This window comes from Polyodon spathula, chromosome 13 (assembly GCF_017654505.1).
Source record: "Polyodon spathula isolate WHYD16114869_AA chromosome 13, ASM1765450v1, whole genome shotgun sequence".
NCBI classification, from domain to species: Eukaryota; Metazoa; Chordata; class Actinopteri; order Acipenseriformes; family Polyodontidae; genus Polyodon; species Polyodon spathula.
This window is the reverse complement of record NC_054546.1, coordinates 15,573,733-15,589,889: the sequence shown is the minus strand read 5'-3', so window position 1 is coordinate 15,589,889 and position 16,157 is coordinate 15,573,733. Positions and strand designations below refer to the sequence as shown.

Genomic DNA, 16,157 nt, shown 5'->3' with positions numbered 1-16,157 from the left:
TTGCAAACAGCAATTTTATTTGACACACTGCAGGCACAAGCCTGTACGACATAGATTAGAGAGCAGGCTGCCCAACTGGTATCTGAACCACAAATGAATATCTGCATAGCGTAAGAGACTGCAGCAGATATTAAATATTCACATCATGATTCTTTTGATAATGGCCTATAATAGGACTGCTTGTAAAAGGCTCTAGCTGCAGCCTGACCCAGAAAGAGAGAGACCAATATACATATATATATATATATATATATATATATATATATATATATATATATATATATATATATATATATATATATATATATATATATATATATATATATATATATATATATATATATATATATATATATATATATATATATATATATATATATATATATATATATATATATAAAATATAAAACTTCAATATATATATCACTTAGTAATGGAGTGAAAGCATTCGTAATGGAGAGATATAGCTTTTCTATACACAGCCCTATTCTATCAGGTACTTCCATTTTCAGCAGATGCCCGTTATTCATTAAAAATGTGTTGGGATGTAGGGCTCTGTACACTCCCCATTTTAGAAAACCAATTAGGAGGAACACAAGCAATTCCACACACAGCTCAGGAGAACTGAAGGTTCAGTGGGTATCCTCTCATCCGACGACCGAGTCAGCTTCCTCTTCTACACCCAGAAACTCGAGAGAGAGGATGTCAGTGAGCTACTGGCCTCTGGAGGACAAAGGCCAGCCCGACAGGAGTTCGCCTCTGCTCACTAGGCACCTGGTCGGTAGGGTCCACTGTAGAGCCTCCGCAATCCCCAGCAAAGACTTTGCACAGCCAGAACGCAAATCTGCACTCCCCTGATTTTAAGACTAACCCTGCGTATCACATGGCTCACCTTGGGGACCTGTGTGTCTGTTTCTAGACACACACACAAACTATGGTTACTAACTAGTCAGGAATCAAGGCGCACAATTTAACACTCTTTGTAGACTTACACATTGTGCACATTTTGGACAACGTATACCCTTAAGGGAGATATCAGTTACTGCATATTGGTTACAGCATTTAATGAACTGCCTACTGCCGAGTGGGGTCCAGCTGTATTTTTCAATTAACCATGCTCATTATCATGCTCTGCTGTTGTTACCTTGGATAGGATTAAATTACAAGAACAGAGAAATAAAAGACCAGTTTGCACTCCTGAGAGATTTAAAAGGATCTTACTAGAGTTGCTCTAGAAAAGCATGCCACATTAAAAGAATAAGATCACCGGCTATAGAAGTAGCTTCCTATTACTTTGTAAATGCCAAACTCGGGGCTTCTCTACAAAGACAATTAACGTACAACTTAATTTTGCTATGTAGCATTTTAAAGCTTGTATGACAAGACATTTGTGACAGAGAAAAGTTTATAAGCAGGATCAGGCTGTGCCCAGACTGCAATCTAAATAAGACTGCGGTTGGTTCTCCTCACCGCAGTACAGCAACACCTTCTGATCATGCACCAGGTTGAAAAGGGTACAGGGCCATTATGAGCATGTATTTAGTTTTGCAATATACAGCATCTCAAGTCAGTTTCAGGTCAACTGGTCATTCAGGAGAACAAACATTGCTTCAGATTTCCACCTGCAACTTACCTGAAGGAGGCTGTAACTATTTTATATTCTGGTACAGCTGCTTTAAAAGACATTACGTTAAAAAAAAGAAGAGAGACAAACACTTAAAATGCAATACCCACTGTAGCTGGAATTAATTTAAAAGAAAGTGCTAAATAAAATCTGTGACAAAACTATTACAAATTAGTTTACCTATACTTACCAAAAACAACACAGATTGAGTGTGAATATTCTAAAATATCGATTACTGTTTTGATGGTGTTGCTATTCTTAAAGCAAGCACCTAACACAAATTTGTAATTGTATTTCCCGTTTAGCTTTAAAAGTTTGCTTGTTTTGTTATTTGATACTTCTTTAAAGCCACTGCAAAGATAACCGACCCATACCTAAAGCACACACACACTGGTATTAAGGGAAACCTGGGCAGACTGACCTCATGTTCTCTGGTCTCAGTTTATCCAGCACCATTTCAATGAGGTCAGGCCTGAAGTCTTCCAGCAGGTACTCTGCAGCAAGCACCTCCTCAAGAGGATAATACTGAAACAGGAGGACAGATCAGTGCTTACAGTCTACAGACAGGGGGTTAGAAAAACACAGTACATTGAACAAGCTAGAAGGGCATTTCATGAACAGTAAGGTTTGATACAGTGAAAAATCAGTACGAGACCAACGACAAGTCAAATGTGAGGTTTTAAGTCTATTCTAATACTTTGATCATCAAAAAGCCAGTAACGCAAATGATACATTGTCATGGAATGGCCCAACGCACTTTTTATAACAGGTTTTGATACAACATATCAAAAAAGCAGTAGAATTTTGTACCCATCATGAATGTTGTTCCTACAAGCAACAGTGTTATACTGACCCCTACTGCAAAAAGAATATTGTGGCTAAAGCATGCACAAATAAAGGAAGCTAACTAGTTTCAAATACTCCTATGATCTATGAGAGAAATCTTTGCTTTCAGATATTAAAACCACAGCTGAAGCATTTGCCTATTTGATTGATTTTCTTAGGTTTTTAGAGCTCTTAACATTTTACCTACCAGAAACAGCAGGATAAAAATAAAAACAGGCAGCATAATAGAGAAGTTTTGAAAACCTGCTATAGACACTAGGTCACTTTGTGAGTAAGTAAAAGAAACAAACATGTCCCCTTTGAATATTTAGAAATATGAAAATAAATTAAACAAAAAAAATGAGAAATCACTTTATCTAATGATTCTTATATTAATTTTACTAGCTGCTTCTACATATCTTGCAATTAAGTGTTGTGCACTTTGTCTGATCTACTCCTTTGAATATTCCATCGTCACTGGTCTGAAAACCAGCTACATAGTTCTTGATTTTGCCCCCTTTAAAAATAATGCTGCATGTACATGATTGTAAAATACAAGCAGATACACAATGTAAGCAAACACACATTTTGTCATACTTAAAAGAGCTGCACATACTTCTGTATGTTATTTCAGGAAAGATATTTTTAATATGTTAAATGGAAGCAACAGTAGGGGTAGGATATCCATTTTGCAGCAGGATCTCCAAAGTAGCAACAAAAAAATAACGTTGATTAAAAACATCGAACCTACATGCAGTAGCCCAGCTACTTTTGAAGTGTACCCACGGGGGCGCTCCTTATCTTTAAACCTAAATGCCACAGTATTCAAATCCTGAAAGACAAACAAAACAACAGATTAAAAAACGTTTCAACAGCTGCTCAGGGGACTCTAAAACTGGACTTTATTCATATGCAATTTAGCATGGGGAATATTCATGTTAGTCATTCTGTCATGACAACCAAGTAATCTTTAGAGCTCAAGGATTAGGCAATTTTATAACGTCAACGGCCTAAAAGTTGTAGTCATGTGATCAAATGCCTGGTTTAACAGAATACAAGATTAAAATCATTAACTGTGTACATCCTCAATGCATTTTATAAGTTTCTCTCAAATTTTTGATTTAGAAATACAAAAAAAAAAAAAAAAAAAAAAAAAAAAAAATCAATGACAAACATTTGGACGAGAAGTCTTTTTCAACATCTTAATAGCTATGGATCAAATTATATATAATCAATACAATAAATGTGTCTCATAAGACACTTTGTTTGCAATAGCAGCAAGGAACTCTATTCCACTCACTGTGTCTCCTATTAATCACATAATTATTTGAAAAACCCCTGTAAGATACAGATACATAATTCAGTGCAGTATTGGTATCAAAACACTTCTAAGAGAAATGTACGATTTATAAAAAACTGTGATTATTATGGTGTATACCTTGCATTCCTGGAAAACCCACTCCTGAGGTCCTTCAATGCGCAACTTCTGGATGTACTGAAACATGTGAAAAATGATATCTTCAACATGTACTGTGGAGGGGAAAAAAACAAAAAACAAAAAAAAAGTCTTTGTCCAAAAACATTTGATGCAGACAGCACTTCATGATGTGCTCTTCTATATAATTACTGCACAGTGCTCATACTTACAAAGTCCTTCCTCAGTCAGGTCTACGTTGATGATGAAAAACATGAAGCCCTTTGCCCCTTCTTTCTGACCCCCAACAAGGGTATTTACCCAGCCTTCGAAAACAAATAGAAACCATTACTGCACAGTAAAGGGGCACATCTCTCAAAGAACTGTACTTGGATGAGACTGCCTCTCTAGTATAACCCTGGCCCGTCTCTAACTGAGCAGACTTGTGCCAAATGAATCAAGACAGTCACACAATTCAGCTGGGTACAAAACGTGAAGAATAGCCATAACACCAATATGAAGCATGTATCTCAGAACGGTTAACAAGATGAAATCTGTTTGAAAAGCAGCAGCACTGATCTCCAGTATTCCTGGCTGTTACTGTACCTTTGGATTTGAGCTCCGAAAGCAGGCTCCCAGGTCCTTCATGTCCAATGAGATGACCCAGATAGTGACCCGGGTTTGATTTGTAATGCTTCTGAAGGTCCGGGATGGGGAATGTGACATACAGGTTTCGGATATCCTTAATAGGCACCACCTTATAAAATTGCTACAAAAAAGGGGGGGGAAACATTAGCTTAAAACAAAACGTAAGCAGATATGGAGGATAATACATGCCAAAATTAAAAATAAATGAATGAATGAAAACACAGACATGTATTTATTTATTTCTATATTTAGTTATTCATTTATTTCCATATTTATTTATTCATTCATCCATTAATTGAACAATTTCCATTTTGCTTTTTACGTTTCAATCTGCGCTACATTTCGAAGTTACCCTCTTGTTTTCTTTTTACATTTCACTTTGACAAAAGCACGTCTGTCAATCAGAGCCAAAGGGCGGTATCAATTACACTAATCCAATAGCTGTTGGTAGTGGCATTCGATTGAGTCTGACTACATTTTTAGAGCATGAAAAACAGCCAAATCTAGTGTCATCATTTTACTTGTTCAGAAACACATATACAAGTGCGTCATTTCAGTACTTAATTTTAACCCTTTAAAAGAACTGGGACTGAACTGTTAACACAATCATACTGAAGTGGGCTTCTAGGACCATGATCGTGTAAACACGATAAAAAAAGCACTTTGATTTAATGGCTTACAGGGCCACCGTACTTTGAAGTACAGGCTTGAAACACTTATCACTGCATAGGGGAGGGACTGACGTTCACTTCCTGGTTTTCATGTGGCGTCACTGAGGAGGGCAGCGAGTGTTAAAAAGAGGAGGCAGTGTACAGCAGCCAGGCAGAGACAAATACAGAAACAAAACATCACAGGGACTTGTTTACAGCTAATAAAAAAGGGGGAAACGTTGTAAATCTGATGTATGAGACTTAATTATATTAGAACAATTAGTCTCGTGTTTTAATATATTTTTACAACATTTATAAATATCAAAAAATGAGTGGATATAAATAAGCATGTACTATTTCATGGGTTAAATGTATCAAGTACTTTTTTTTTTTCCTTATTACTGATCATAATGAAATTAATAACTATTACTTTATAAATATTTATTTTGAGAAAATAAACCAAGTGTCCATTATTGCTTATAAAGACCCTGAGAATAATTTTGGATTATGTCATTGCAATCACTCAGGTGAAATAATGTCTTGTAATTTGCCCAAACAACAATATTTTTCAATAAAACTTTCAGAAAGTATTGTAAGGACCCGTGGGTCATAGAATAATAAGTTTTCATGCATGTATCTCTAAGCAGAATACAAAAAAAGAGAGACCTGTTCACATTTGCGATGCAAACTTTGTGTCTCAAAATGACATTGTGTACCGTGTAGAATGGTTGTTGGAGAGATTAAGGTGTCAGCTGTTACTGGTAATGATGATGTCCCTGTCATTAGCCAGTCTTCAAATAATTCTATGTACTTGACAACACAATGCTGTGGGATACCACTGTGGAAATTAAGAGTGCTGAAGAGTGGCAAACCTGGATGTACATGCTTGGATATTTCAGTCAGCTCAACAGAATATTACATACTGTCTGGTCTGACTGCCTCCCACTTGGCCAACCTGTTTGGGGTGTCTGAGTGAAAGAACTGCTCATGGAAAAGGATAAACATTTACTTCTCCATCTTGTAACTCACACACAGTGTTGCCAACTCCTCCTCGGTAACAGTCACTAGACCCACAGTAAAAAGATTCCAGATTGGTCAAAACTGTCAAAGGGATGGGAGGGATTACCAACTGATACTATATTAACAAAGTACACACAATAAATTGTTACTGTATATTAGGGCTGCTACAATTAAATTAAAAAATATAGATTCCATTCCTCATTATATACATCGAGATAAATACTGGATAGTCGATTAAATAATTACATTTTTGTAACATGCATTGTTAATAACATTATTTAACTTTATCAAGGAAACTGCACTGAATGTTGCCTTGCTGTTTACAGTATTTCTGCCAAAGACAAGAGGTGGGCGTGTTCTTTTCCTGCTTAAGTTTTAACTAGCATCTGATTTGCTGGTCCCATCCTAACTAGCAGCGAATCAGTTTTGAAAATGCTTTGTATTCGATGGGTGAATCCAGTGCATCTGCTGCCAAAGTGACAGTCTTTACAGCCTATAGGAACAGCAGCGGGTCTCTTGGTTTGGGAGTAAACAAGCAAATCAAAGTATGGGGGTGGGCTTTAAATTTATAGGTTTTTTTTTATTATTATTTATTTATTACCAGATTGCATTCAGAGTAGCTAAATTATCTAGATGTTGCATTCTCATTTATAAAATCTCCATCGCGTTTTCAAAGTCACCAAATCTAGTGATAAATTTGCTAAATTGGCAACACTGCTTACACACGACTGGCTGAGAAAACAGGTCAGATTGACATTGGCTGTATTTCCCTGGAGCGGGGTGGAACAATCTCTGCCTGCCAATGGTGTAATTGATACCGCCCACTGGCTCCGATTGACAGAAGTGCTTTTGTCAAAGTCAAATATAAAAGAAAATGAGAAGGTGACTTCAAAATGTAAAAAGCAAAGCAGAAAAGGAAATGCATTCACAGAAATGTAACAGCGCAGAGTGAAATGTAAAAAACAAAAGTGGAAATTGTAAAAAAGAAATGAATACATAAATAAATAATATGGAAATAAAGAAATTAATAAGTAAATAATTCATTCATTCATTTTTAATTTTGGCATTAAATATCTTCCATAAGTAGACACCTTTTGTCATATGGGGCGCTACTGAGTTCAAAGGAGTACCAGCAGCCCTGCTATGACAGCCCACACTATGGAGCATACCATTTGGCTACTGTAGGTACCCACAAGTTGTCTGCTCTAGGACTTTTCTTTGCAGCCATATTTAGTGGCCAATATTAGTTTAGCTTAAGATGTTCAAGGAATGGCTAGACATTTGGGAGAAGTAAACTAAACGTAAGCACCATTACATTTATACAATTTGAACATTTCATGCTGAAAACCATTCACTTTTCCTGTGCAGTGTGAATAGTTTGGGCTCCACTATGATGGCAATCCTTATTATCCTCATTTCTTATTTACTCATTTGCACTTATTTGAACCCCCCTTTCCCTATAGTTGTCCCTGCTGTGGATGTATTTATAACACTGTTACATTTATCCTCACTGTGAAGTTCATTAGAAAGTCACAGAGGCTGTCTTACCCTGAGGTGCTCTTCTTGGAAAGGGTGCTCTGGAAACTCAGGAACCGGGACATTTTTGTTCTCTACCTCCGAAAACAGCTTCACAACCATGCTGGTCAAATCATCCAAGGACTCTGGGAAGGAAATTTAAAAACAGGCCAACATCAGTTCCATTATCCATCTGACAGACTGATTAAAATATCCTGCACAATATTTTCAACCTCAAGTCCTTCAAGGTTTTTTTCTGTTTTTCTGTCCCAGGGCAACTACCACCATATAGTGTTATTATAAATATATGACCTGGACCAAACAGTCTGTGATTTTTATTCACATCTCAAAACACTCATATAGTGATGTACAAAAAATCCAAATACATCTAATAAAATAAAAACTACATAGGTTAAAATTACTTCCAAACGACCTGGACACCAAGAACAGAAAATCTATTAGCCGATACGACTTTACCGATATTAATAAAACTGGATATTTTACTGAACCTAGCAGACAATGTGTACTTTTGAGAAATTCCATTATAACAGTTTTACTTTAACAGTGAAATAAAAAGGATATGCAAAAATCAACAAGTAGGACGATTGAAAATTCTTTCTATTACTTCAGTTCTAGTATCATTTGCATGCTTGGAATGACTTTATCAAATGGTTCTGTGGGTGTGCATGGCTTTGCTGGCACTTTAGTTAAGCTCTGCCTCCAAACATTCTTCCGGATGAAGAACTTTTAGGCGACTCCAGATATTGGGTGTATTTTTCTGTTTGCACAGATTCACCAAAAACTTACTAGATGTAAAAAACAGCTGAAAGAAACAGATTATAAAAAATGACTTCCTTAAAACAGACACCGAACACCTGTTTTACTGTCTCAAAGAATACTATACAAAATTCTCCTCAAAATGGTTTCCACTGGCTTGACATAAATCAAACACCACGTTTCCCTAATACAAACTGTCTTGCTATTATCTGGACCAAAAGCACTACAGTTTTTTGTCATCTTCTTCGCTAGAGATTAATTAATTAACCAGTACAAGCACGGGTTGCAAAATCTAAACCTTGATGATGACGACGCAGCTTGCTTAATTTTTCTCACTCACCTCTCCCGAGCACACACAGAGCCATGAGATTTGAGGAATAGGAGTTTGAGTGGAACTTCAGAAGCTCCTGGCGGATATCTATACCCTCTTTCGATGGGCGAGTTTCCAAGGTCAGCTTATTTCCTGTTAGGAAAAAAATAAGAAATGCCAATTAACACCTATTCTTCAAAAGGTCTTCAGTTCTTGGAATTCCAATATATGGTGCCATTTTACTGCACAGTTACTTTTGTTACACAATAGTGCTGCAAGCTTCAAATCACTAGAAAATGTTTTCATTTTTTCACTACCATGAAATGCATTTCTTTCTTTCTTTCACATTTACTTATGGTTCTCCTATACACAGTTTTCATAAGTGTTATCTTTGAGAAAAAAGAAAAGGTTTTATATGGTCCCTACACAAGCACAATATGCAGAAAAAAGCACATTTTATACTATTGCTCAAGTTTAAATACATCCCCCAAACACTCTTGCTAACACTCCATGGATAGCAATAGAATGTGTTTTTAGATGAGACAATTGGAATAGCACATTAAAACTCTGAATGCCTCAAATATGACAGATGAGTACTAACTAAGAAAATACACAAGTCAGATATAAATCACAGTAAAAACTATAACTAACATTAAACATCCAAGCTGTTAAACGCTGGGGTATATAGGACACCATGTGTAACTCCTAAGTTTACACGTAGGTTATCCAGTAAAATGTATAATTGACACACACTACCTGTAGCCAGTATTCTAACAGTAACCCCAAAAACGCAAAAGCAGAAGCACTTAACATTTGTTTTGAACAGCCTCTGTCGCTTTGGAAAAAAATTCAACAACACAACAGGTGCAAAGCAGAGAATCAATTATCTTTCCTGCTGCATCCTTACAGCGTACAGAAAAAAAAAAAAAGGGAATCTAAATCTAGAATGGAAGAGCTGTGTAGAGTGTCATTTCATATGTTAATCTGATACTATTAAATCCCAACCATTTTTATGGGGAGGGTTGCATATATATATATATATATATATATATATATATAGGTGCAGCCAGTGTATTGTACAAGCTCATGTTCCAGCAGGCCAAGAAAGAGACAGATGCTTGTAGCACATCACATTGAAGCCTTGAATCAATACTTACTCAATTTTTTAGTATACAAAAAATTCAGTCAATGCCTTCATCGTTATAAATGTTTGTTTTGTGACTAATTTTCTAATGTTTTAGTTTTACTCACATTGATATACCTGCGTTTTTAGTTTTTATGATTCAGTGTTTAAAGTTATGGGTCGTTGTGACAAAATCGTCAGGATGGCCAGCCACTTACCAGCACTAATTTAATGAATGTCACAGTTGTACATTTTAGGGTCTTCTGACACACTTATTTATGTCAGCAAAAGGAAACAAAATAGTAAATTAAATTACATTAAATCAAATATTCACAAATCTTTACTTCCTATGTATCCCTCTTCGCTCTCAACACCACATCAGCCTGTCCTTTTATCTCTTCTTCAGTTACAAGTAACTGGCTTCACCTGTGCTCTATAGTCTAGCTGATGGGCAGCCATCTTGACTCCAGGTGGTCTTCAGGTCCAGTGGGTACCTTCAAGCCAAGATGGCTGTTAGTTACATAAGCCTCCCAGGGCTAAGACCAAAGCGTCACAGTGGTGGAATAAAATAGAAAAACAGAACCTAAAGGGACCCTTGTATACGTTACGGTAAATCTGTAGAATAGCTGGCATTAACCTTGGAGAATGTGCATAAACACAGGCATTTTGTACACTGCCAGGTTAATACACAGTCTCCAAGTGATTATGAAGAATGTGAATTTATCTAAAGCTATAATCATTTTAATTTTGAAACCGGATAGCCTAATAAAATACACCCATAAACAAATTAGTTAACATGGTAATAAATACAGATTGTATTCCTGAAAATATTTCTGCAAAGCTATAAATCACTTCCATTTTGAAACTCGATAATAAAATGAAAAAAATATATATATAAGACACAAGACTGTACACTATTTCACATTTTAACTCCTTCCACTTAAACAGCATAACTGAACACAGAACACATAGTTGTCTAATACTGTAAATTCCCTTTTAATACAATCTTAACTTTTTAATGGCGAGTCATCACTACATGTTACAGCAGGGGAGTCTACTGTGACATTTTGAGTTACGATTTCCCTCAGGAGCTTTTGACAGGAATTCATACAACCATCATTTCAGCACAGATTGAAAACTGGTTCAGAGTGAATAGCTGCTTCAGTTTTTCCTCTTTGGCAACTAGTTGATAGTATTTTCCGTCTTCAACCAACATTATCACAGCTTCTGCCCCGATCAACATCTAGTACATGTAACCTTACTGTATAACCCACACCGAGGTGGAAATTTAGATACTGAAGTCTTCTTCATCTTTTTTGCCTGCTCTCCCAAGTCTTCTATTTTGTGCAATTTTCCTCTTCTTAACGCACAGGTTACACGTGACAATGCATCCATACCCTTCTTCTGCCCCACGTTCACTGCACACAGCATGCACAGACTGGCTGCACTCTGAACATCTATGGGCATTCCCACAATCCCTTTTACAAACATGACATTTTGCTTCAACCTCATTCGCAGGTTCAACCTCCATTTCATCATCTTTTCTGTGTTTTTGTTGTCATGTCTTTCCAGATCTTCTTCTGTTTCTATTTCACCCAAGAGTCCACGAGGTATCGATGAGGTTCTTAGACCAATTTTAGCCGTTGTGCCGAACATAGCCTCATACAGGCTGTTTGATCCCCTCATGGTATGCATGGTTCTTCAAGAACTGCACAAATTTCAATCCCTCCATCCATTTTTTAGTTGAGTTTATTTGCATCCAAGTACTCAACATGTTTTCGATGTCTTGGTTTGCCCTATCAACAGAGCCTTGGCTCTGACTATGGCAAGAGTTGCCATGAACTATGTTCAAGTCCTCCCACATTGCCGTTATTTCCTCTACCACTTTGTTGGCAAATTTTCACCCACTGTTGCTCTGCAAGATACCGGGCGTTCGGAAATTAGTGAAGATTTTGATCAATCTGTATGCAACTTCTTCTGCGCGCTAGCTTGTTAAGGCTGTGAGGATGACAAACTTGGTTAAGTGATCCTGATATGCAAGAATAAACTTATAGTCTCTGTCCTGCTGACTCTGCATATCTATTAAGTAAATCTGGCAATGCGAATCCATTTCTGAAAACAACATTCGTTTCACTACTAGACCTTTCTTGGGAGCCGAGGACTTTTTTTGGCATGGAGCACAGAGGTTTAAAGAGATCATGACAGTTTCAGCAGTAACATTCTCACATTTCCTTTTTAATTTGTGTATCATCCTGTTCCTGCCACAGTGGCCAATGCTTAAATGTGTTTAGTGTATTATGTCAAATACGTCTTCATCACAGACAAAGTGGAGTATGTGTGTAAACCTAGAAGGTACTGGAGAGAAGTTTCTGCTCTTCTCCTATAGATTCAATGCTCTACCTCTTCAGGTGCCTGTAGTCAACTGGGATTTTGCCTCCATCTTTCCTTAGTAACTAACAATTACACCTTCCACTGCTTTATGAAAGAAAGCACTCTTAAAAACAGCACATCACAGCTGCACTACTATGAACTGCTTGGCGATTTACTTGCTGGTTTTTTACGCAATCTGGTTTAAAATAAGCAACAACACACACACAGACTCCAAAGGACAAAGTGCACATTCAGCGGCCAATGTGCAGAATTCTGTTGTTTTAATATATTTACGCACATTTTCCAAGGCTTCAGGTTAATGTGCACAATCTCTGGTTATTCTGCACATTCTCCGATCTTCGCACGTTTACCATAACATATACATTCATTTTGTAAGGGCTGATTGCATGCATTTCATATTATCTTCATTATTTAAAATGACACTGAATTTAATATGTGCTTCTTATGTCTCAGAAAACTGTTTCTAGTCAATATAATAAAGGCAGACCCGGGTGTTAATGTAAAAGTACTTTCAGGTCATTAATGGATAAACAGGAATTGAGCAATGCATTACTAATGCTCTATACTTGCCAGCAGGAGACTGCATTGGAAACCACAGTAGGTGTTTCAATATATAAATACTAAAAACCAACAGTGCCTGTGTAATGGGTCACATTAAATTCTTCGCACACAAACATGTATAGTCACTACGTCAGATTTTCCGTAAGTGAACATTAGGACAAGTAAACAAATAAATGTGCAGCAGCAACTCAAAGTGTCTACCAAACTACTTTTTTGTGTACACATCCTTATTTCTGGAACAATATTTGAATATTCAAACAAATATGGAAAGCGGATCAATAAAGTTTATTAGGCTATTTTATTATGCGCTTTATTTGCAGTATTGTTCTAGGTTGATACAGTACCATGTCAAGGTCCTTTTCATAAGAGCCATCTTCAACATGATATTTGTATAACACTTACTGCAAACGGCTATGCTTTAACTAAGTAAGCCACTGGGGCCTAGCAATTATATTTTGCATGAACCAGACAACCAGTTTTCTGTCTGTTTTCATTCGGAGCAAATAAACAGTGGAAAAGCTATCCCTTGTTACAAGATTAACACCTGCTGACCTGTTCCAAATTTGCTGAAGGGATGATTGGGGTTGCCTGTAGCCTTCTCCAGCTGAAACAATCTCCAGGCATCGTTCATCAGGTTCTTCTCGTGCTCTGAGTCCACCGCATTCACTTCTCTGTCTTTGCAGCTCTCGTCAAAGAGGGGGCACAAAAAAAACTGAGCGAACCTAACACACCGAAAAATCAGGGGAAGTTTTCATGTTAGCCACTTTTTGTGTCACTTCCCTGAGCGGCAGAAATTGATAACCTCCTGCAGGTCTACAGTATGTTTAGTACCGGAGGCATGAAACTTTAGGGATTCTAAACAAACTGTACAGTCAACAAGGCTTCTGATACAGAGTGTACAGACAGGTAAAACGACAAAATTTTTTGATGCAGAATAATGTTTAGATATAAAATTGAACACAATTATGGAACACTGCTTTTTTAAACAGGAACCAGTCAAGTTTTAAAGACTTATTGGAAGTGTCACATTACCTACCTTTAATTTACTGTGTTGGTTTGAGGTAAAATATCTATATTTGATTGGACGCTGTTCCGCGATAATTTTGACTCACCGGTCCAGTGCACCTGCCAAGTGTTCATGAGACACATCAAAGTAGTAGTTTGTGTGCTCCCCGCTGGTGAAAGCATTGGAGCTCCCAGCATGCTCACTGAGGAATTGGCTGTACTCATTCTCCTTGGGGTACTTCTCTGTTCCCAAGAACAGCATGTGCTCACAGAAATGGGCTATACCAGAAATGTTGTGAGGGTCGGATAATGAACCTAAAAAGAAAAAGCAAAAGACAGATTTTGCAACTATGCCATTTTTCAAATTTCTGATGCAAATTGTATAGAACACCCAATTAATGTGCCTTTTATTTAACCTCAGAAGAGTTAAAGAAGTTAATTCTGTGTTTAGCTTTGGGCACAATAGCCAAATGTCACATCACATCAGCGTCTAGTGTATTAAGTGTGCGGATGGGAATGCTGAAAACACACAATTTACTGTCAAGACAGCCGAACAGTGATTATCGAATGGTTAAACATTAAGGGAGCACTGTACTCGTTTAAGTTTTATAACTTATACAGTATGTTGCCTCATCTGAGTACAAAATGTGATGGAATAGAAGATTCCATTAAACCAGGTCAGACTCTCTACAGACGACCGCTGTAGTAAGTATGTGGAAACAGCTTCACCACTGACAAACTTAAAGAGTAAATCAATGTGTGCGTCTATTTGACAGCTTATGTGCTAATGCTGAGTTACCCTTATGCTGCAGGTACAGGACATCTTTCGCGATCAACTTAAAAGCCACTGCTGCCTTACGGTACCTCACAAACATTACCTATATGCACATCAAGCGCGGCTGAAGACTTGTCTGTGGTGGGGTCACTGATGAGAATAGCATGGATGCCATTAGCAAACTCCAGTCCGCGATACAAACGCTTGTCTTCTGGGGACCGGATGATGTCGCTCACTAGCCTCTTTACTGATGGATCACTCATTCTGTAGCTGGTTGTTACCTGGGTCCTTAAAAAAAAAAAAAAAAAAAAAAAAATAAAATAAAAATGTATAATCCAATGTAGGAAAGTGCAGTCATAGTACATCAGATTGTTTAGGTATTCGAATCAGTTTTGAAGACACCAAGAACCAATGAAGTTCAAACAAAATACAAATAAAATCTTAAACAATGTTAACCTACAGTGACACAATTTACAAAGGCGGTAAATCTTAAAGCTTACTGCTAAATATTTTGGTCTGACAATTTGTTATTAGTTACATGTTATGATACTAAAAATAAAAGCTTTCATTGGTAGGGAAGATTCAACCTGCAATCCCTTGCCTCACACCAATTTTACACTGGCACTTCAGAGTGGTGTTCACTGGAGCAAAAATCACAACCTGTTTTGTTCACACCAGTCGGTTATGATCAGTTCAGTTTTTTAACAGAATGGATTATTTTACCGCATTCAGCCAGAGCTATGGATTATGTATCACGGTTAAATGCCATCTACAGTATGTTATTATTAAGCTTTTTTAAAGGACTGTGACAGAAATACAATGAGTTCTGGTTGTAACTCCCTCTCGACCTGTGAGGGTGCTAAATAGCGAAAGGAAAAGTGGACGGGCTGGCCTGACAGTTCATTTCCAAGGTCGGGAAGTCATTCAGCCTGGATGGAAGCGAGACTCTGTTGCAGGAACGTATTGACCCAGAAGGTAAACGAGGTAGCAGCTGCAAGCTATAGATGCAGCTGGAACAGTTTACCAAGGGATCATGCAGGATAAAAGGGGCCAGAGAAACACTAATCTTTTCCTTCGCTTGGGTTGTATACGTAAACCTGGAAGGACTGAGAGCTGCAATAGAAACTGCCGAGGAATATTTGTGAGTGTTTGTTTGTTTTGAGTGTTAGTAATCGTCTTGTTTATTGTTTCACTAGACGGCTAAACATGTTCCGGAGCTGTCGCTTTTTGGGCCAGCACAAGCCGGAATTGCACTGCAGGAACTGTCACCAAATAACCTGTTATCACCCATCACGAGCACTACTACACGCACCCGGGACTGGTCACCATGTTTTAGTATTGTGGGGCAGATATTGTTTGGGACTGTAAATCCGTTTGTTTGGCTACACAGTGTTGTAACAGGATACTTAAGTTGTCACATGCCTGTCTTACAGATTTAGACCTGGTCAGTTTGTCACTAACCTCAAACAGGACAAGCCACTGCCCTTCAGGAATGTGGTGGTGGTGGTGGTGGGGGGGG

General features: G+C 37.5%; 1 protein-coding gene across 2 annotated transcripts in view; it reads right to left on the bottom strand.

Moving 5' to 3' along the window:
• The window catches only part of LOC121325232 (insulin-degrading enzyme-like), a 41,056-nt gene that overhangs the window by 22,416 nt on the left and 2,483 nt on the right, over positions 1 to 16,157 (bottom strand). For both annotated transcript variants that reach the window (XM_041267614.1, XM_041267615.1), the window contains exons 2-11: positions 14,742 to 14,926; positions 13,971 to 14,178; positions 13,411 to 13,580; positions 8,814 to 8,936; positions 7,730 to 7,842; positions 4,470 to 4,632; positions 4,097 to 4,189; positions 3,888 to 3,979; positions 3,201 to 3,281; positions 2,046 to 2,149 (exon numbers count right to left, since the gene is read on the bottom strand). In XM_041267614.1, the coding sequence (XP_041123548.1) occupies positions 2,046 to 2,149; positions 3,201 to 3,281; positions 3,888 to 3,979; positions 4,097 to 4,189; positions 4,470 to 4,632; positions 7,730 to 7,842; positions 8,814 to 8,936; positions 13,411 to 13,580; positions 13,971 to 14,178; positions 14,742 to 14,926 (1,332 nt within the window). The remainder of the gene's footprint in view (positions 1 to 2,045; positions 2,150 to 3,200; positions 3,282 to 3,887; positions 3,980 to 4,096; positions 4,190 to 4,469; positions 4,633 to 7,729; positions 7,843 to 8,813; positions 8,937 to 13,410; positions 13,581 to 13,970; positions 14,179 to 14,741; positions 14,927 to 16,157) is intronic.